Here is a 23,089-nt window from a genome sequence, read left to right on the forward strand (position 1 = left end):
TCTTGCTTTAAATTATTGTTGCCACTAGTATGCTGGTCATATAGTGTGGTTTTCTATGAACTACACATCTTCAAAAATCACATCTGATGAGGGGATTCAGAAAATTGTGTGAAGGGGTAAAACAAGCCTGCAGGAGACACTATGCCCTTCCTGTATGTATGCACCTATACTCTCCTGATGAAGGCTATCACACATGCAGCTGGATGGCCAAATGTCTTCTCCAGAGATGTTGTTTGGATCACTGTCCTTAGTTCCAGAGAGTATGACACCAGATGTCCTCTGTCCGCCTCTTCCATCATGAAGACAGGTATGCCCCATCCTTTCCATGCCAGTTTCAATAGGTGCCTGAACCACTAAATGAATTCAGATTACTTGGACCATAGTCAGTTTTAACCCTCTATACCAACGGATCTGGCAAATGTAACTAATCAACTTTAGTGAAAAACATTAATGTTCACACTCAGAAAGTAATCAAGAGGTTGACTAACTAAAGTTAACTAAACATATGCAAAACTATCTATCTTTTGCTTAAGTTTTGCTACAGAAAATAATTTCTCACCTTCTAGAATGCCTAAACATTCTCAAAGCCTAAGTTATTTAAACAAACACACATCAAAAGCAAGAGACCAAGATACACCAGATAAGCTAGATAGTAGTACAGGAGAGCCTCAAGAAATGAAACTGGAAATGAAGTTGTCACAATTATGGTATTGGAGAGCTGATGATGGCAGGATAAATGGAAATCTGATGAACATCTTTCTAAGTCTCTCTCTTTCTCTCGCTCCCTACATAAAAGACCTCAAAGGACAGCCTTCTGGGGTAACATGAAGGATGAAAATGTATCAAATGTGGCTAAACCCAACCACATTAACCAAAGTAGAACAGTCACCGCAACATCCATTCTACAACCCAGTCCATGGTGTGCTTCCTCAGTCTTTAGAAATGTACACCCTGGGCAGCTGTCCAAACCAGAACAAAGCTGAAAAAATCCCCAAATCTGGTACCAACTGAAACTGCCATCACTCGGTTATACTTCTTGGTGCTAAACATAATAATAAAAGCAAAACGCCACTCGCTGTATTGAGATTGGAAGGAATGAATGTGAGTAATGTAAGCATAACACAAGTGTATTTATTTGCTTTTCATCCAAAGCACTTCATCAAAAAAACTTTGCAGTCAAATGCAGGTGTTTTTATATAAAAAGCATAAGAAGATAATAGAATCACAATTTTTAAAGACAAACTGTTAAAAACCGAGAAAAAATACAGGAAAAAAAATCATTGTCCCCACCATAACATTATATAAGTTTTCTAACTTTCATCCTTCTATCCTTAAGAAAGCACTTAATATGAATAAACCTAATTTAAACCAGGTTCGTGGTCAGCTTGTAGCTTGATCTGCTACATAGTTTCTTTTTTCTCTATAAAGTTCTTATGATTCCCCCCAACCTTTTATCTACTGGTACTTGTTATATAAAAAGACCTGCATTTGAATACAAAGTCTTTTCTGATGAAGTCCTTTAGATGAAAAGCCGATAAATAAACATGTTATGATTAAACTGCTCACATTCATTCCTTCCAGTCTCAGTACAGCAAGTAGTTTTTTTTGCTTTTGTGTTTGATTCGTCACTTACTTGCCTTTCATCCTACTTCAGACTGAACATACTAACAAGCTGTTCATGCAATTCCTTCTAGCAACCCAATATTAAATAAAGAACCATTCTGCTATAGAATAATTTTGAGGGAAGCTGTGCCCATGAACCATCCATTGCGGGGCCTCTATTACCCTTACTTCCATTCTCCGAGGTTTTACCTGCTTTGAGAAATACATTTATTCTATTTTTTTCTTAGTGTAATCTCAGAGGTAGTATATTTAGAAATAGGAGGCATGGGGACTGAGCCCCCCACATCAGGAGGTGTAAGTGGATGTGATTCCCCTAAAGAAACATTTTATTTATGCATTGATCTACCAGATGGCAGTAAGCTTGATTGTGGTAGACTGGATACAAAAACTGTACTGTTGATGTTATCAAGTAACCCCCTCCCCTCCAAAAAAACATAGTCTGTTGGTATGGTGTGCTTTTAACAGGAATGTACATATGCAATGTTTTTTTCTGGTTTGTGCAAGAGCCATCTTCGTTTTAATAAAAAAATACTTATGTATCATATTATCTGTCATTTTGTTGATGTTATGGTATCTTCTGTCACTACCACCTCAAATTAGCAGACCTTTTCTGTCATCACTTCTATTAAGATCCGAACCCCCTTCCTCTTCACTACAGATACTAAAAGCACTGCTCATACTTTCTCTCACTCTGTCCATTAAATTGTGGTAAATTTTTTCCTAGTATTTAAACATGTAGCATTATACTCATCCCACCAGAGTTACCACCCCAGTTCTTTTTGCTATTTCCCTTCCTCCTTTTCTGCCACAAACTGACAGCTTCCTACTTGCACTTTATTCTTTTAAAGTATCACAACACAGGTAACAATTCCAAGTATTCACAACACAGGTAACAACTCCACCCCTTTCATCCACTCCTCCAGCAATGTTATTCCCTTTAGCAACCTTCACCTCTGTCATCGCACATTCAGCATTGCCACCCTCTTTTCTCCTTTCTTTACACAGGGTGCTGTGAGGGCAAAGAACTTTTTAAATCTTTTATCTATGACATTTATTTGTGATATTATCCAGCTTATAACTTCGTTGGTCCCCACATATTGTTCATCCCTCCTCCCATGTTATTCCTTTCCCTTTTCTTGCATCTTGGCTTCAGTTCCTCCTTTGCATGCCTTATTCTTTCCTGTGCAATATCCTTATGAGTTATACCAGTCATATCATCCTCAGTGTCTCCACAGGTATAACTGTCTCCATAGGTATAAGTCTCTCTATGGGTATAAGATACATTTGTAACATTGCACATCTCAGTGGTATGTACTTTATGCTACTATTAACAGCAAAATTAGTATAAAGAACAGAATCTGGGAACTTGAAACTATTATGTCATTGTGTTTACTGCTCATCAGATGCACTTACCCACGGCAACCATGCCACTTTCCAGGTCCCCAGACATCTCACGACAGATACTCTTCTCTATTTCTCGGCCCGTCATGCTTCTATACTCCTCAAACACTAGTAGGGACAGATTACAGCACTTAGTAAATTGTTCTAGCACATTTACATTTCAAAGAGAAGCAAGACACTGTTGAAAAATATCAGAACACAATAGCTTTAATTCAACATCCTAGTTTTAATTCTTTTCCAAAGATGTTCTGCTGTGCAAAGCGATTGTGCTTTTTTCTCTTTCCCACACCTGACCGCTAAATGTCACCAGTTCCATAGCTCATTCACTGGGTCTTCTGGACCTGCCTTAGCCTCTCTTGGGCTAAATCTGATTGAGGACACTAATGCGATGTTATACTGCTACTAGGGCAGTATGGCTTAACTCCCTGTCCCAGCATTGCAAGCTCCATGATGCTGGTCTTAGGAGGTGCATGTCTGCTTCCATGAATGTGCAGCCCCCTAAGCAGCTCACTGCTTGCCAGGCTTGTACACTACTTGCTGCAGTGAGCCGAGGCTGCCCCCCATCCCCCATGATGGGTGAGCTGACATCACCCTCTCACTCCCATCCTCCCCCTGTATTGTCTCTAGACCCCATGACACTAATTTAACATTGATCGTCTAGAGCTTTAGTACTGGTTTTGTCTCTGCACCATAGGTCACTTACTCTAGCTTACTGCTGGCAAACATCTTTAATTTAGTGGCAACTGTGCACAATAAATGCTAGCATTAAAACAAATGGCTTTACAATCAGTCTACTGTATATTTTATCAAGCTCCACTACTATCTTTTTATGCAGGTTAAACAAAAGAACTAAATTCTAAACCAAAATGTAGAGGACAAGACACATTTAACTCGCAAATATTTTTCCACAAAAACTTTTAGAAGTGTAGGTTTAAACTTAAATTTTGTTAACTCAGTCCTACTGTGTCAAAGTCTGAGTTACATGGGGACAGCTAGAGATAAGCATTATAATACCAACATTCTGAACATTTACTCGAGTCATCAAACAACATAAATGTATACAATTTGGATGAGGAAGGAAGTTTAATGAACTGCAGAAAATCCACTCAGACATATGAAAAACATACATACTCTGCGCCCATAGAGCATCTCAAGACTAAGACTGAACACTGCACCTTGTGTGTGTGTGTTAAAGACACCAGTAATAACCACTTTACTAGTACACTGTCTAAAGAATAAATTACAATAAACATATTCAAGTTCAAGGATTCTCAGTTCCATAGAAGGAATAATCAACACTTCATGATGAAGAAAATGATACAAAAACAAGGAGAAATGCGAGTCAGAGACAGTACAGAGGAAGAGAGAGTCCTGGGAAATCATTACAGTGCACACTTCATAGCGCTCACAACATCTGTGTAGACAAAACAAAAAAAAAAAAAAAAACAAAAGATAGCAAGAAAGCTTGTTTGAATGCATCTGCCTTTGTCAGACCTCCCACTCACTGGTAACTTAGAAAGCCTTGGAAATTGTGAACAGTGTGCATGCAATACAAGCCACTATACCATTCTAAATAGCAGCCGGGGAAACGTGCACACACAATGTCTCTTAATTTTGCCCATACCATCTTCATGAATGGATTATAGAACAGCTAATCAAATATAACATTACGAGTGTAAATAAATGAAAAAAATGTACAGTACTTTGATGATGTTATGTGTGTGACATGTAGCATACGACAGCTGCTTTTCAACATGCAGTACACCGACTTGTCACTACATTTCTTAAGCAATCTTACAGACTAACCCAACAACAACCCTATTTACCGTCAAGGAACTTTAAACACGCATGGTGTGTGGCTGTCACTCTTACCCATACTCAGCTTGCAAACAGCAGGTACTGCTTTTAAGAGACAGAGTTGCTGGCCAAGGGATTGTGGAAATTCCACTTTACCAGTAGCAGGTGTGTGGATTAAGAATGATGGACAGGTATGTTGGTACAGTAATGAAATCAGACAATGTAGACCACATAGGTGTTTTGACCAGTTCATTCTTTGAATTACTGGTGGCTGCTCCACAGTCACGAGCCACACTGACTGGTTTTCAGTGGAGTGAAATTATGAAAAGAGCAGGTACCCCACCATCAATGTTAGCGTGTTATGAAGGGCACAAAGAGTGACTAAGGTACAAAGTACTGGATGGAAATTTGAAATAAGCCAGTCATGAAGAAACTCCTGGGTTGGCACATTAAGTAGAATTGTTCACAGCAACAAGTTCACTGGTCCAGTTCCTGTCTGGGCCTTCTGCATGGAAGCTGCATGTCCCCCCTCTAGTCACTTGGGCTTTCTTGGCATACTCCAGTTTCTTTCCATTCCTAAATACATATGACAGTTGGAACAGTGTCCAAGGTCTCTTGTGTGTTGCTGTCTGCATGAAATGGTAGAAAGGCTTGGCAGTACACTTCTACTCCTTACTCCCCTATTAAGGTTTGCAGAGGGTGGTCTTAATCTAATAAAGTCACTATACAAGTCAAGTGAAACTCAACACAAATGGATGGATGGCTGGACAACAGATTAAATGGACTCTTGATATGGCATCTTGTCTGTGGTGCATAAATATGATATTCAACTTACTGGCCCTTTGTTTGTTCAAATGGTGAGGTAGACACTGTCCTCCTATCAGCATCAGCAACAAAATAAGGTAGCTAGATTGTATATAGGAAAAGGTCTCTCTTAGCCTGTTATTTAATTTGGTTTAACCTTTTGTACAGGTAAATGAAGTTTAAAATGGATGACCCACATCTCATCATGGAGTGTTTAGCAAGGCTGGTAGCAGAAGCCCTAAGTGCTGTATTTGCATACAACTGTGAGTACTCACCCCATGTAAACTAGAGAGATGGAGCGGGATGGTTATAAGGAAGGCTGCGTAGTGAATTCACTTTGTAAAGTTTTTCTACAAGGCTGTGACCCATTCCTAGGGCACAGTTATTACTGATCAGATATTGACCCATTACTAAGCCACAATTATTATTGATCAGATATTGCCCATTCCTAGGTCACAATTAGTACTGATCAGGCAGTGGCCCGTTATTATAATACAATTATTACTGACAAGATACTGAGCCATTCCTAGACCGCAATTATTACTGATCAGATACTGACCCATTCCTAGGCTGTGATCAGACACTGACACATTCCTAGGCTACAATTATTACTGATCAGATACTGACCCATTCCTAGGCTGTGATCAGATACTGACCTATTCTTAGTCCACAATTAATACTACTGGTCAGACAGTGGCCCAGTTCCTATGCTACAACTGTGACTAATCAGACAGTAGCCTATTGCTAGGTCACAATTACTACTATTGATCAGACAGTGGCCCATTATTATGATACAATTATTACTGATCAGCGAGTGGCCCCTTATTATGATACAATTATTACTGATAAGACTGACCCATTCCTAGCCTACAATTATTACTGATCAGACGACTCATTCCTAGTCCACAGTTACTACTACTACCGGTTAGACACTGGCACATTCCTAGCCCACAATTATTACTACTAATCAGACAGTGATTCCTTCCTATGATATAACTTATACTGATCAGATGGTGACCCATTCCTAGGCTGCAATTATTATTGCTGATCAGACAGTGACCAATTCCTTTTGGTAAAATTATTACTGATAAGACAGTGACCCATTCTAAGACCACAATTATTAATGCTGATCAGACAGTGAGCCATTCCTAGGCTACAATTATTACTGATCAGATACCGACCCACTCCTAGGCCACAATTACTACTGATTAGACAGTGCCCCATTATTATGATACACTGATCAGACAGTGGCCCATTATTATGATACAATTATTAGTGATCAGACAGTAACCCATTCCTAGGCCACAATTATTACTGATCAGATACTGACCCATTCCCAGGCTACAATTATTATTGATCAGACAATGACTCATTCCTAGTCCAGAATTACTACTACTACTGGTCAGACAGTGTATCATTCCTAGCCCACAATTACTATCACTAATCAGACAGTGACTCCTTCCTATGATACAATTATTACTGATCAGACAGTCACCCATTCCTAGGCTGCAGTTATTACTGCTGATCAGACAGTGACCAATTCCTTTGGCACAAATTATTACTGATAAGACAGTGACCCATTCATATACTACAATCATTATCGATCAGACAATGACCTCTTCCTAGTGCACAGTTACTACTACTGATCAGACAGTGATCCACTCCTAGTTCACAGATATTACTGATCAGACACTGGCCCATTCATATGCTACAATTACTGATCAGAGAGTGGCCCATTCATATGCTATAATTATTACTGATCAGACAGTGACCTCTTCCTAGTTCACAGATATTGCTACTGATCAGACAGTGGCCTATTACTAAAAGACAATTACTACTGCTAACCACACAGTGGCCCATTCTTATACTACAATTATTGCCGATCAGACAGTGACCTATTCGTAGGTCATGGTTATTATTACTAATCAGACAGTGATCTACTCCTAGGGCACAATTATTACCACTGATCAGACAGTGGCCCATTCCTATGCTACAATTATTACTGATCAGACAGTAACCTCTTCCTAGGCCACAGTCATTATTAATGATCAGACAGTGGCTTGCTCCAATGCTCGAATTGTTACTACATATCAGACGGAGGTCACTCCTATCTCACAGTTACTACTATTAATAAAACAGTGGCCTGTTCCTAGACTACAATTACTACACATATAAAGACCACTTTATGGAGATGGAAATTAGACTGTCAAATCTCCTACAAAGAACACACATTTTTCACAAATGTATTCTGCCACAGACTGTGTACATGGCCCAGACACTCTCATCTCATCCACTTAACAGATTTTTCAATATTTTGAAGGCAGCAGTGTTTAAATTTATGTGGTCAAGGAGAAAAGCTTAAGTAGTCTTGAAGAAGTTTAGCAACCTTCTAAGACAGAAAGAGTCAGTACCCCCAACTTAGAATTTTATTATAGGATTATTCAGCTCGTTGCAACTGCAAGAGACCAGATGGCTTAGTGGTTAAGGTCTTCGCCTCCAATGCACGAGGTACAAGGTTCAATCCTAACCTCCGACTAATGCCTGCTTGGAGTTTGCATGTTCTCTCTGTGTCTCCATGGGGTTTCTCCCATGTTCGAAAAACATGCTGAGTGTTTCCATCCCAAACTCACCAATGAATGGAGCGGTGGGCAGCAGCACAGACTCTACATGGTGCCCAATGGGGGGAAGAGTTGCAAAAAGACCAACCGCTTTGGGCATCTATTGTGGTGCGCAGTATCCTCAAGATAGGAGAACACGGATCACAAACTGCACGCCGTGGCAGGGCTAGCCACTCGACAGTGTAAAATATGGCTCTAGTGATTCGGTCATGTTGACTGTCGCCAAAAAATGGGCATGGGTAGTTACCGGTGATAAGTGGGTTGAGGACCCGGCCTACTCTCTGACCCACGCCAGGGACCCATGCTAATGGTGGGAAGGGTATATGTGCCCCTATTGGCCAGTGTGTGCCCACCATAAAAGCCCAGCAGCCCTGGGTCAATAGGCTACTGGCTGGCCGGTGTCTAGTTGCCCAGCCTGGGATACCTGGGATAGCTCTGTTGAGTGAAAGCTTGACATAAAACCAACCAACCTGCCAAACATGAACTAAGAATTGCTACGCTTAATGTAGGTTCACTGACAGGACGCCACTTAGAAGTGGATGACATGATGATACGGAGGAGGCTGGACATCCTATGTATCCAAGAGACGAGATGGAAGGGCAGTGCAACAAAGCCACTTGGCTTGGGATCCAGACTCTACTACTCAGGTGGTGGACAGGCTAGAAATGGTGTCGGAATTGTGGTGAGACAGAGGCTTCAGAAGTCAGTGAGGGATATCATCAGAATTAATGACAGACTCATGGCAATCAGACTCCAGTGTAATGATAGGGCAGTATTCATAATCTCAGCCTATGCCCCACAGCAGGGTTGTGATAGTGAGGAAAAGAGTGCATTCAGACAGCAGTTGCAGGACCTACTAGATAAAGCAGGACAACATGAATTGGTGTTGATAATGGGTGACTTAAATGCACATATCGGGACAGACAGAACAGGATATGAGGACTGCCTGGGTCCACATGGGTGGAGCAATAGGAATAAAGAAGGAGAAGCCATTCTAGACTTCTGTCTAGCAAATGGCTTGATAGTAGCCAACACATGGTTCAGAAAGAGAGACAGTCACAAGATCACATACAAGAGTAGCCAACATGCAACTCAGGTAGACTTCCTCCTAGTAAGGAAAAGGCACTGAGTAGAATCCATGATTGCAAAGTCATCCCCAGTGAAACAGTCGGTTCACAGCATAAACCAGTAGTTGCCACAATCAGCTGCAAGCAGTGGTCAGAGAAGGCTCTAAGGTCAACAGAGACCAGGCTGAAGACCTGGAAGTTGACTGGAGAGAAAGTACAGCAGTTCAAGGAATTACTCAGGGCTCTAGCACCCCAAGAAGAGGAGGAAATAGGTGGAGTTGAAGAAGAGTGGCAGCCTAAAACAGCATGTGTTAGGACTACAGAAAAGATATGTGGCAAGGCAGGTATGGAAATAAGGTACATAAGGAAAGCTGGTGGTGGAATGCAGAAGTGCAGGAAGTAATCAAAAGAAAGAAGGAGTGCAGGAAGAAGTGGGAGATTGAAAAGACTGACCAAGCTAGGAAGGACTACTGGTTGGCTAACAAAGAAACTAAGAAAGAGGTTGCAATAGCAAAGAATAGGGCATCAGAGGCACTCTATCAGCTTCTGGAAAGTGACTCAGTAAGGGGCACAAAGAAACTATACCAGGTTGCAAGGCAAAGACAGAAAGATAAAGAAGATAGTCAGACACCCTTCATAAGGGAATCCAGCAACAACCTGCTTACCAGCCCACAGGACATCAAAGGCAGATGGAAGAAGTATTTCCAGCAGCTTCTGAATGAAGAAAACCCCACAGAAGCGGTACTGCCCCAGAAACAGCCTACAATGAGAGTAGAAGAGGAGCCCAGCTTAGAAGAAGTAAGAGCAGCACTAAGGAAAATGAAGTCAGGGAAAGCAGCAGGCTCAGATGAGGTCACAGCAGATATGATAAAGATGCTGGGTGAGCTAGGGGAGAAATGGCTCCTGAGGGTACTAATTGCAGTGTGGAGAGAAAGGCGTATCCCAGATGACTGGAGAATAAGCATACTCGTGCCAGTGTACAAGAACAAACAACTGTGGACAGTACAGAGTCACCACACCCCTACCACATTGCATGAAAGTTCTGGAGAGGGTGATTGATAAACGGATACGCAGAATAGTAGAATGTAAGATGGGAGATGAACAGTTCGGATTCAGATCAGGATGCAGCACAATTGACCCGATGTTTGCATTGAGACAGATACTTGAGAAGAAACTAGAGAAGAGGAGAGAGTCAAACTGGGCTTTTCTAGACTTGGAGAAAGCATATGACAAGGTCCCAAGAAAGCTGATCTGGGCAGTACTGCAGTGGTTTGAAGTCGCAGAAACATTGGTAGAATTAGTACAGGCTATCTACAAGGACCCAGTGACTCAAGTACGAACAGTGTTTGGCCTCACTGAGGGGTTCCCAGTGGGAGTGGGTGTACACCAGGGTTCAGCTCTGAGCCCACTGCTGTTCATACTGGTAATGGACTACATCAGCAAACAGGTTGGAGGGGTCACAGCAACAAAGCTGCTGTATGCAGACGATGTGGCAGTACAGGCAGACTCTGACCTAGAACTTCAGCAAAGGATAGGAGAATGGAATGCAAATCTGAAGGCACATGGGATGAAACTAAGCGTAGATAAGACAGTGGTAATGGCAGCAGATTGGGGAAATCAGAAGAAGCTGAGAATAGAGATAGATGGGAAGATAGTGGAACAGGTAAACAGCTTCAAGTATCTGGGAGGGGTGGTTGAGGAGAAGGGTGGTCTGAATGAAGAGGTCAAAGCTAGAATCAGAGGGGCTGCAGCCAACTGGCATAGAGTATCAGGTGTAGTATATGACAGAAGAATGCCAAAGAAGCTGAAAAGTAAGGTGTACAAGACAGTGGTGCGACCAGTACTACTGTATGGTACAGAAACCTGGGCAGTAAAGGCAGAACAGTTGAAGAAGCTAGAGGTGATGGAAATGAAGTGCCTGAGAAAGGTGGTAGGATGCACACTGCAGGACAGGCGAAGAAATGAGGACATAAGAGCAGAAGCCAAAGTAGCTCCAATTGCAGAAAAGATCAAAGAAAACAGATTACGATGGTATGGTCACACGTGTAGAAAAGCAGAAGACAATCTGGTGAGGGAGATTTGGGACAGACAGGAAGAAGGTAAGAGGAAGCAAGGACGTCCAGCAAAGAGGTGGATGGATTGTGTGAAAGAAGATCTGCGACAGTCAGGCGTGAGTGTTGAAGAAGGCAGGAGGGTGGCACTGAATCGAGAGTTGGCGACAGTTAATACAATACCCCGACCCCATGTAAATGGGAAAAAGGGGATGATGATGATGATGATGATATTCAGCTCGTTGCACAAATTGTGCAATTTACTGCTTGACAATGCTAATTCTATATTTACATATCAGAGCTGGGCTGGAGTTAAGAGAAACACAGAAGTCTTACCCTGTCCAATGACAAATGCAGAACATACAGAGTGCACATCTGGGGCACACAAATGGATGGCCAGGTTTATACCAAAGTACCCTACTGGTGGGATGAAGGATCCAGTGGATATGAAGAACTAGTTGAAAGTTACCTTTTTCAATTAGCTCTTTTAAGCAGATGATAAACAATGGAACAGCTGTTAAGTGGGTTAATGTAGGGCTCATTTTTGGGTTATCAGAAAAAATCATAAAAATTTGCTGCTCCTTCATGTTTGAAAAAACTAAAGTGAGCAATGCCTCCCCAATATCATTATCCTACATGGATTAACTTACTTTTAGAAAAGAAAACATAGGAGGACATTGCTTTCCACTTAATTGACTTCACAGGTGCTGTAAGAAAAGCTGACAAAAACATGTATGAGCCCCCAAGAACTCCCTGAAAAAGAAACATAACTACAAAAATTGGGGCGCAGTACTGGGTGACTCTCAGGCAGACATTGAAGTACGGTATGAAACCTTCAAATTTAGAATTTTCATCACAATTTTGAGCAGTGAAGAAAGTAGTTGTGTACACTTAGCATAAATGTAGATGTTGGAGTGCACTCACTGTTGCAGTCATCACACTTGGGTTATCTGCCCGCAGGTAGCCCTCAGTCGCCCGAATACCAGGGACTTATTAGTATTGTTGTGTCGGATACTCTCGCTTCAGGACTGACGTCAGGTTGTCAGGAGTATAAAAACAGGCAGCCAACATCATCACATCAGTTTTTCTTGCCCCAAATGTCAGGAGCCCCCCAAACAGGGTGCTAGGTTATGGTGGGGAAAACACCATCAGTAAAAATAAATACCAATACCAAAACCCCAGAAGGGGTTAGTAATAGCCATAGATAGGAGAGAGAGAGAGAAAACCAGGGGGCTGGAGGGAGGGAAACCAGGACTGCAACAGTGAATACACTCGAACATCTACATTTATGGTAACTGTACACAACTGTACTATGTTCTTCGTGTTTCACTGTTGCAGTCATCACACTTGGGTGGATTCCCAAAGCTGAGGAATGTTGGATGCAGTGAAGAAGAGTTGGGGCTGGCTAGTATGCCTTGCAGGACTGCTGTAGCAAATCCTGCCCTGGATTTGGAAAAGATAGGCAGGTGGTAATGCTTGGTGAAGGTGTGTACAGAACTCTAGGTAGCAGCCTCCAGGGTGTCCCTGGTAGGGACTCCCCTGAGAAATGCTGTAGAGGTAGATGTTGCCCTAGTGGAATGTGTTCTGACCCCCTAAGGGGCTGGTTTCCCATGCTGCTTGTAGCAGAAATGGATGCAGTGTACTATTTGGAAATAGTTTGTTTTGAAATGGCCTTGCCCTCTGCCCCTGTTGCAAAGCTGACTAGTAACTGGTCAGATTTTCTGAAGGGCTTAGTCCTATCAAGGTAGAATCTGAGCTGTCTGTGCACATCCAAAGAGTGCAGGATCCTTTCTCCTTTATTTTGAGGATTAGTGAAGAAGGTTGGCAAATGAATGGATTGATTTTAGAGAGCCACACTGGACACCACTTTAGGATAAAGGAAGGGCTAGTCCTGAGGGAAACCCTGTCAGCATGGAAAATAATGAAGGGTTCCACAGCCATCAGTGCTTGTAGCTCAGATGCTCTCTAGCTGAAGTGATGGCTAGAAGCAAAGCTGTTTTCCAAGAGAGGAATTTTAACTCTGCTGATGCAGCAGGTTCAAAGGGGGAAGCGTGAGCTTTTCCAGTACAAAGTTAAGGTCCCAAGCAGGGGTGGGTGCTCTCCTTGGTGGCCTTAAGTCGTTTGCCCCTCTCAGGAACTTTTGATAAGAGGGTGCGAGAAGAGAGGTTGCTCAGTGTTGAAATGAGCAGAAATGGCTGAGGCGTGTATCTTAATGGAGGAGAAGGACAGGCCTTTGTGGAGTAGATCTGCTAAGTAATCCAGGAGAAGAGGCAGAGAGGGCAGTGTTGTGCCCTCTACTTTAGATTGAATCCACGAGCAGAACGTTTTCCGCTTATCAGCATAGGATTTTCTTGCACTGGGTCTTCTGGCTTCAAGAATGATGGCCAGGATCTGATTGCTTAAGGTTGCTGGGGGAGAATTCAAGGAATAAGCCAGGCTGCAAGATTTAGGCTTTGCAGTTGTGAATGAAGAATGTGTCCCTCTTGCTGAGAGAGGAGGGTTGGATTCTGGTGTAGGTGCCAGGGTGGCACTGGTGTCAGGCTGCATAGGAGTGGGTACCAGTGCTGGCATGGCCAGTCTGGGGCAATCAGAATTGTCCTTGGTCTGTCCTGTTTTACCTTGAGTTATACTCTTGAAAGGAGAGACAGAGAGGGAAAGGCACAGACTGAGAGATTTACCCACTGAAAAGATAGGGCATCTACTTTCCAGCTGTGAGGATTCCTGGTGCAGAATTTGCTGAACTGGTGGTTGTAAGGGGAGGCAAAGCGATCCACCTCTGGGGTCCCCCATTTCTGAATCAGAAGGTTGAAGGTGCTGTGCTCCAACTGCCACTCGTGTGGGTCTAGGAGATTTCTGCTTAAGTCATCTGACAGTAAGTTTTGTTTATCTGGCAGGAATTGAGCTTGCAGATGGGCTTGAATGTCCAAGGCTATGTTCCACAGGGCCGTGGCTAGCCTGTAGAGTGGGTAGGAATGGGTTCCCCCCTGCTTGTTGATGTACCACATAATTGTGGTGTTGTCTGTTTTTATTAGCAGTTGTCCTGGAAAGATTAGGGATCTGAAAGCTGTCAGGGCATTCTGTACAGCTAGCATCTCTTTTTGGTTGATATGCAGATGAATTGGACTTGGGCTCCAGTGGCTCTGAATACATTTTCCGTCCATGTGTGCCACCCCCCCCAGGCACAGTCTGACGCGTCTGTGGTTTAGCGTCTGAGTGGCTTGGGGTTGAGTAAATGGCAGTCCCTTGTTGTGGTTGCATGCTTCTGCCCACCAGAGGAACTCTGTCCTTAGACGACAGAGTATGATAGGAATGACTGTTTCTAGGTCCTGAGAATGTTGGCACCAAAGACTTTTTAATTACCATTGGAGTTTCCTCATATGCAGTCTTGCATATGGAATCAGCAGTATACACGAGGCCATGAACCCTAGGGCTTGCACTATTTTTCTTGCAGATAGCTGGGTTCTGGTGGCCACTGGTTTGAAGTAGTCTGTCAGATAGACTTGTTTTTCTGAAGTGAGGAATGTCATCTGGGAAGTTGTGTCCAAGCTTGCTCCCAGGAATGCAATATTTTGACTGGGTTCCAGTTTTGATTTCTTTTCATTGATGGTGTACCCCAAGGAAGTGAGAAGGTTTTTCACAAATGTCACGTGCTGCAGCAGCAATTCTTGACTGTCCGCCTGAATCAGGCAGTCGTCCAAGTACGGGTAAATTTGGATATTCCTCTGCCTGCAGTATGCAATTGCTGGAGCCAGGCATTTTGTGAATACTCTGCGTGCAGTAGATAAGCCAAAGGGAAGTGCAGAGAACTGATAATGCATCGACCCTGCCCTGAAATATAGATACTTCCTGCATGATTCCCTTATGGGGATATGCAGGCAGATAGGCTTCTTTTAAGTCTAGGGTGACTAACCAGGCATCCTTGACTAGCACAGGAAGAAGCTGTTGCATGGTAAGCATTTTAAATTTTGGTACCACCAGGAAGGTGTTGAGAATGGAAAGATCCAGGATTGGGCGCCAAGAGCCCTCTTTCCTGGGTATCAGGAAGAGTCTGGAGTAGAATCCTTAACGCTTCTGTTCTACTGGAACCGGCTGAATAGCTTTGATATTGAGCAGGGAAAGTACTTGGTTTTGAGCCTCTACCCACTGGTTTGGAAGAAGGTCTGGAAACCCGCTTGGGGTTGGCAATGAATGGAAATAAACCTTTTACCCCTGAGATACAATGCTGAGGACCCACCGGTCCTGAGTGATGGACATCCAGTTTTTTTTGCATGAAGGACATGTTTTCCTCCTAGGGGCACAGGCAATTGCGCAGGGCTGGGGAGTGGAGTAAAGAAGTCATTGTGAGCTTTTTCCATAAGGACGTGGCTTACCACTCCCTGCTTTAGGGGTGGGGGCACTCCATTGCTTAGATCTCTGCATACCAATACCCTGAGGCTGTAGTCTGGGTGGTCTGTTTCCCCTGGGTCTGGTTTGAGAAGGCACGGATGGGGCTGGAAAGGACAAGTGTTTGGAAGGGCAATGCCTACTGAATCTAAGGGGTTGCAGTCTGCAGAGACCTAGCTTTTACTTCCATCTTTTTAAGAGCCTCTTCTACTTTGGTGCCAAACAAATAGTCCTTATTCAAAGGAGCGTCTAGTAACTTTGATTTGACATGGTCGGGCAAGGTCTGCTCCTTCAGCCAAGCATGTCTTCTCAGTACTGAGCCAGTGACAGCTGCCTGGCAAGATGCTTCTAGGATGTCAAAGCCACACTGTAAAGTATGCTTGCTGACTTGGCTTGCAGAGCGCATAAGCTCCTACAATTCTTTATTTTCTGCACAGTCTGAAAAGGTTGCCACTTTTTGTTTAATAAGTTATATAATATGTTTCTGGTACTTCAGCATGTATAACTGACAATTCAATGCCCTAATATCAAGAGTTGCAGAGGTATATACCTTCCTACACCATCTGTCCAAAGCTCTGGAATCCCTGTCTGAAGTGGTGAGATTCTTGGCTGTAGTAGCCTTGATACCTTTAGGTCCCTGGGAAATGATCTCTAGGTCAGCAGTAGGATTCATGAAAATAAATCTGTCAGTGTCAGGTACTCTGTAGTACCTGTCTGGTTTCCTAGGGGCAGGAGGAAAAGTGTCAGGAGTAAGACTGGATTCCATAAAAACATCATCCACAACATGCAGGACAGGGGTTATTGCTAAGGGCATGTGTTGAGGCAACTCTAGAAATTCTCTGAGTCTCTTTTTGGACAGAGGATAGTCTTGGCATTCCCAGTGGAAATGCTCTTGTAAGGTATGCAAGGTTTCCCCAAAAGAAAAATCCTCTGGAGGGGAGGCAGAGGGAATGGATTTCTCTGCATCTGAATCCTCATAAGCAGATAAGGGCATGTCTTCATAATCAGAAATTTCAGTCTCATCGGACTCCTGGTCTGTAGAAGTTGAAGGGGACTGGACTCTGGCTCTTAGCAGTGGAAGGCTGACTTCCCCTAATCAGTGTAATAAGGTCTTTAGCCATTCTAAGCATTTGTTTTTGTGGCATGGGAGCAGGTGCTTTGGGCGTCGGTTTTCTAGGCGTAGTGCGTACTCCGGGCCTAAGAAACTCAGTAGTTTTGGTTAAAAAAGAAGTTGTCAGTTTGAGTCTAACATCGGTTGAGCAAGTAACTGCCTCAGAAGCCGGTGCCTGCTCAGCGGCTCCGGAACCATCCAAGGTAGAGACATCCACAGGCTCCATAGTCGAAGAAGAGTCTTGCAGCATACCGGACTCCGAATGGGTCTCAGTAGACGCCTGCGAATCCACTGAAGCAGGCATCAGAGGGTGCGAAAGCACCTCACTGAGTACTGGCAAACTGGTGAGTAGCTTAACGGAAGCATCATCGGCAGTTTTGGACCTATGCAGTCTGTCTCTGTCTTTAACTTTACATTTTTTCAGAATATCGGTAGTCGGATGGCTTACCAAAGCCATTTCAGCATACGGAGATCGAAAGCAAAAGAATTTAGCGATAAAGAGAGCCCGACAACAAATGGTTCGGGTGTTAAATAAGGCACAAAACCAACAGCGAGGGACGTCGTGGTCTGGGCCTAAACAGGGGATGCAGTAAGAATAAAAATCTCTGTGGGTATTTGCTTTCCACAGGCAAGACAATTGTTAACTTTTTCTGACATCGCTTAGAAAGAAAAAAGGATCCCCAACTGGGTACTTAGCTTTATAAGACTTCAGGATTATTAAATTCGTAAACGAAAATTCAGGTAGCGGCTGACCGGCACTTACGAACTGCTTCTGCTTTGGGCTCCTCGGCAAGAAAGATTAATGTAATGTCGTCGGCTGCCTGTTTTTTTTACCCCTGACGAGAGTCCTGGAGCGACAGCATCCGATGCAGAATTACTAAGTCTCTGGTATTCAGGCTGAGGGCTACCTGCAGGCAGATAACCCAAGTGTGATGAGTGCAACAGTGAAACACGAAGAACATCAAATATTCGGTTTTGCCTTGCCCTAATGCAACTAATAAAATTAATGTGGAAACAAGGCAATTAGATCTCAGACATAAGGTTTGAGTCAGTGTGTGGCTTAAACAAGTTTTGGGCATCATATTATATGACTAGAAATAATGACATCTGCACTAGTTTTCTAGTTCATAGGTTCATACTAGGCTATCTGCCCTAGGGCATTTATAAGCCTAGCCGGAGTGTGTTTGGCTTTCGCCACCCTGATGCTGAAAAACCCTCTACAGCAATGGAAAATTAAAACTACAGGTTAGATCAGAACTTCTTAGGGAACAGGAAATGCTGACATTATTGGAATTCCACTTTAGGGTTATGGGTCCTTTGCCAAGAATATGTTATGAAGTGGTATCTTGACAAGGGATTGGGACAATGATATTTATTTTTTCTTTATATATCTAGTAGTCAACATTGGCATTTCACAGATGTTATATCTTTGGAGGGTGGCTCCCTTGTGTGGGAGCAAATATGTGCTTTGTGAAATGCAATTTATTGCCACACATTTTTCTTTGAAGTCTTTTGGAAGCTAAAGTTCCCTATATTCTCCATGCAGGGGGCTTTTAACCCAGCACCCACTTTATTAATACAATGAAGTAAGGTTACTGACTTTGTAGAAAGGGGATTTTTCTTTGCAGTGATCCCTAAAGAGCACAGAGCAATTTTGTCTGCAAGTATATTCAAATAACTTCCCTTTACAATGACAAACTGCCACTTTGTGGAAACTAGTGAGATTTTTTTACCCTGTGTATTCAAAGCAATCTATTCTATTCTGTCCTTGTGGTACTAGTGACCACATGAAACCAACCTCCAGAAATGGACGGCATGTTTGTGGGGCATCTCAAAGCCATATTTCTGCCCAATGTCCAAGGAAAACATCCTGTGCATCCTTTCGATGCATCTCAACATGTTAATTTGCACTGTCCTACAGGAATGGGTCAGTACAGTTCTGCAACAGTGCTGCTTGCTGTCTCTCTTGTTTCAGGCATTTATGTGTTACATCCTGTCTTTGACACACCAGAAGAGTCAGCTTCAGTTGTAAAGCCTAGTGGAGGCCAGAAAGATTATCTGGCTGAAATCACTATGCATGCCAGATAAGATTCTGGGTTCTACAGAGTCGGTCGGAGAAGGCATGGAGGTGTCACTGTCGGACCAGGAGGATCGAACCATGCCTGATGACAAACTTAAAGAACAAGTAAGAGTAGGACATGTAACAACTCTGCACCAGGCTCTCAAACTTCATGTTGTCCTTGCATTACCTTTGTACTGATGCTCTGAATGTTTAGTTATATTTTAATTTATATTTGCTAATCAGAAAAGTGGACTGGCCCACAGATGATTTTCAGCCAGGTGGGCCACAACAGCAAGCATAAATACAACGCATGTAGCTAATAAATCAGCATGTTTTTAAAGGTGGAAGTAACTGGAGCATGTAGAGAAAATCCATACAGGCAGAGGGAAAAATGCAAAATCTTCATAGGCACTAACCAGAATTTAGGATTGATCTCTGCACCATGGAGCTGTGAGGTAGAGATCTTACCAATGGGGTCACCATGCTTTCAGATAAATGGAGCTCAATCAGAGTAAATACCAGTTTAATTTTGCTATACCTTGCTGAATGTAATGTTGTTACAAGATGTCAGGCTTATCAATTGATGGGACTTACTGGATGGGACTTAATGGAAATGGGACAGTGTGTCTGGGGGACATACAGCTTGGAATTTAGGACCTAACAAATGCTTCAGCCTGACATTACCCACTGACAGCAAGAATAAAAAGCAGAATAATTTTCTACCTCATAGAAGGGGACAAGACAATGACATTTTGGGTGTTTAGATAGTGAGCGAGTTGTCCCAGAGGACAACAATTCTGCTGTTAAAGACATCTTTTTATGGTTATATCCCCAGAGGTAGAAAGGGGACTTTTATAGCAATACTTGGAGATGCTTTGAGAATGCAGCCTTTCTTTTTCATCTGGATGCAGGTTCCATGCATCTATCTACCTACCTACAAGTTTACCACATCCTTTTGTACCTTATATCTCACTTGACTGTGTGCGTTTACACCCGACTGCATTTTTTCTCTATGCCTGGGAGCAGTACTGCATGTAACTCGTTATCTGTGCTTGTGACCAATTATCATTTTCTGTGCATTTCAATTGTAAAACTCTTCTTTAACACTTAACTTGACACACGTTCTATATTTTCTATTCAATACTATGAATTGTAACAATATTTTTTTTTTCCTGTGGAGCTTTTCTCTCTGGGCCTCTGCTGAAAAAGGGCACAAGCTCAGTCGGACTTTCTCAGGCAACAAATGGGTTCATAGGTGTGTACTAGGCTAATGGCCCTGGAACCTTTACAAGCCTAGCCCAATAGGATTACCCTGGCATTGTGCCACCCGACCTTAGTTCCTAGTGCCTCTGTTGAGTAGAGCCACTGGACTGATTCCCAGGGTGAATTTTCTATTTTCCATCCACTCGTCAAGTTTTCTCTTGAAGAGGGCCACTGAAGTGCTCTGTTTGATATGTATGGGAAGTCTATTCCATAGCACGGGCAGTCTCTGGGTTACGAACCTGTCCCTCTAGCATGTTCTGTTGATTGTGGTAGGGAGGTCTCTGGAGTGTGTGGTGCAGAGGGATTGGGATTCCTTTAGATGTAGCATTTCTAACAGAACTGGGTCAGACATAACTTTGTAAGTCAAGCAGAGATAGCCTCTAAGTAGGCGATATGAGACAGAGAATAGCTATTGTTTTTTGAGTCTGTCCATATAGGACAAGTGTTTACGGCCTAGGATCCTCTGTGAGGTACTTTTGCAGCCTCTCCAGTTGTTGAAGGTGTCTAGTGAGGTACATGCCAAATGGGGCATTGTAGTTGACTGGCCTAATGAGAGAAGAGTAGAGGGAGACAATGACCTCTTCCTGGAAGCAAAACCCTTAGTAATGAGATGTGCCACACAGAAGGACTTTCTGACCACAGTGGCAACGTGGTGGTCAAAAGAGAGAGGCTGCTGTCAACTTGTGTGCTCAGGGCTCTTATAACACCTTCTGTGTTCAGTCAACTACCATCAATGTGGTAATTCAAGGGAACCGGGTTTTTCCCAAGGAGGGTGATGACGCATTTTTTGGCATTGAGCTTAAGGCCATGGTTCTGACACCAGTTGTTGGTGTCATTGAGGCCTTTCTGTAGGATGTCAACATCACTTGGGGAGTTAATAATAGCTCCCAACTTGCAATAGTCTGTGAACTTTGTAAGGCAGAGTCCCTTCGTGTTGGCCTGGACTTCAGAGAAGTTTCATAGTTTAGTACTAGGCTATCTTCCTTGGGGCACTTATAAGCCTAGCCATAGTGATGTGGCTTTCGCCACCCTATGTAATGGTACAAAAGTGTACAGAATAGATTTAGAATACTGTGCCTCTGTCTAGTAGTGACACAGTGAAGACCCCCTTACATAATAGACTTAGTTTACTGTGCCTCTGTCTAGTAGTGACACAGAGATGACCCCTGGGGTAAACCTACGATCTCCCATCTACTCGTCAAGTTTTCTCTTGAAGAGAGTCAGTGAGGGGCTCTGCCTAACATGAACTGGGATTCTGTTCCAGAGTATGGGAAGCCTCTGAGTTATGAATCTGTCCCTCCAGCATGTCCTATTCATATTTGTGCTGAGGTTTAAATCTTTAGCTCTCGTGGTTCTGATGGATTTGGAATTTTTGAGGTGGAGCATGCCCATCAATTCCTGACTGGACAATGCCTTGTACGTCAGGCACAGATCACCTCTGAGTAGGCGGTATGCTACTGAATAGAGCTGGAGTTTCTTTAGTCTGACCGCATATGACATATGTTGGAGACCCTTGATTCTCTTGGTGAGGTACTTTTGGGGTCTCTCTAGCTGTTGCAAGTGCCGGGTGAGGTACATACCAAATGGGGCATTGTACTCAATCATGGGCCTGATAAGGGAGGAGTATAAGGGTACAATGACCTCCTTTGATCTGGATGTGAATCCCTTCATGATAAGGTGGGCAAGGTAGAAAGTCTTTCTAACCACTTTGGCAACATGGGTGTCAAATGAGAGGTCACTATCGACTTGGGTCCCCAGGTCTCCGATTACTTTTTCCGTACTTAGTGGGTTACTGTCTATGTGATAATTTGTGGGTACTTTGTTTTTCCCAAAGGGGATGACTATACATTTTTTGGCATTTAGTTTAAGGCCATGACTCCGGCACCAGTTGTCCATTTCAGTGAGGCCTTTCTGTAGGATGTATGTGTCAGCTGGTGTATCGACTATGGCACCTAGTTTGCAGTCATCTGCGAACTTTGTCAGCCACAACCCTCCCATGTTTGCTTTCACATCTGAGAAGTAGATACCAAACAGGAGGGGACCCAGGACCACTCGTGATTGGTCGGCAGTCTGACTTGGAGTCAGCTACTTTCACACTGTGGGTTCTATCTGTGAGACAATTTGCAACCCACCTAGTGATAATAGGGGTTGATGCCTAGCTTAACGAGTTTTTCTATGATTCCTGAGTGGGGAATGGTATCAAAGGCCTCGGCCATATCAAGGTAGGCTGTATGAACCACCTTGCTTTCATTCACAGCTCTGGTGACCGACTCAAAGAAGTCGACCAAATTGAGCAGGTATGATCTACCCTTCACAAAACCAAACTGTGTAGGATCCAGAGTTTGGAGATTCCCTATATCCTTGTTTATTAGGTCCATGATGCTGCGTTCCATAGCTTTGCATATCAGACTCATCAGGCTAAGTGGGCGATAATTCCCAGGGTCTGTAATCGCTCCTCCTTTGTGGAGAGGGATGACTGTAGCAGTGTGCCATTCAGTAGGGACAAAGCTTGAGGTGAGGCTGTGATTGAACAGGACACACAGGTGAAGTGCCAGTTCACTCTGTAGCTCATGTAGGACACAGCCAGGGATATTGTCAGGTCACATAGAAGCTGTATTCTTGGCCTTGGACAGTGCTGTTTTAACCTGTGCAGCAGTAGTAAATCTACTGGTATTGTGATTGGTCGTTGGGGGGGGGGGGTAAAGTTAGCACTGAATCTGTCGGCCAGTATATTGGCTCGATATAGGAGGTACCAATGTGCAGTAGCTCAGAGCAAATCTGGGTATTGCTGTGGAGATTCTTCACAAACTATAGATGGCCTTGTGGTTGTCTTTACTATCTGCTGCAATTATGTTTTTATAGCTAGCTTTAGAGGATTTGATGAGGGATCTCAACCTTTTGTTGAAGCT

At 43.3% G+C, this 23,089-nt stretch overlaps 1 protein-coding gene across 2 annotated transcripts in view; it reads right to left on the bottom strand.

The window, feature by feature from the left end:
• ANXA11 (annexin A11) overlaps positions 1-23,089 on the bottom strand; it is an 872,911-nt gene that overhangs the window by 109,749 nt on the left and 740,073 nt on the right. For both annotated transcript variants that reach the window (XM_044055766.1, XM_044055767.1), the window contains one exon: positions 3,037-3,132. In XM_044055766.1, coding sequence (XP_043911701.1) covers positions 3,037-3,132 — 96 coding nt within the window. The remainder of the gene's footprint in view (positions 1-3,036; positions 3,133-23,089) is intronic.

The sequence above is a fragment of the Protopterus annectens genome, chromosome 14.part0 (genome assembly GCF_019279795.1).
Source record: "Protopterus annectens isolate FY-2018-M chromosome 14.part0, PAN1.0, whole genome shotgun sequence".
NCBI classification, from domain to species: domain Eukaryota; kingdom Metazoa; phylum Chordata; order Ceratodontiformes; family Protopteridae; genus Protopterus; species Protopterus annectens.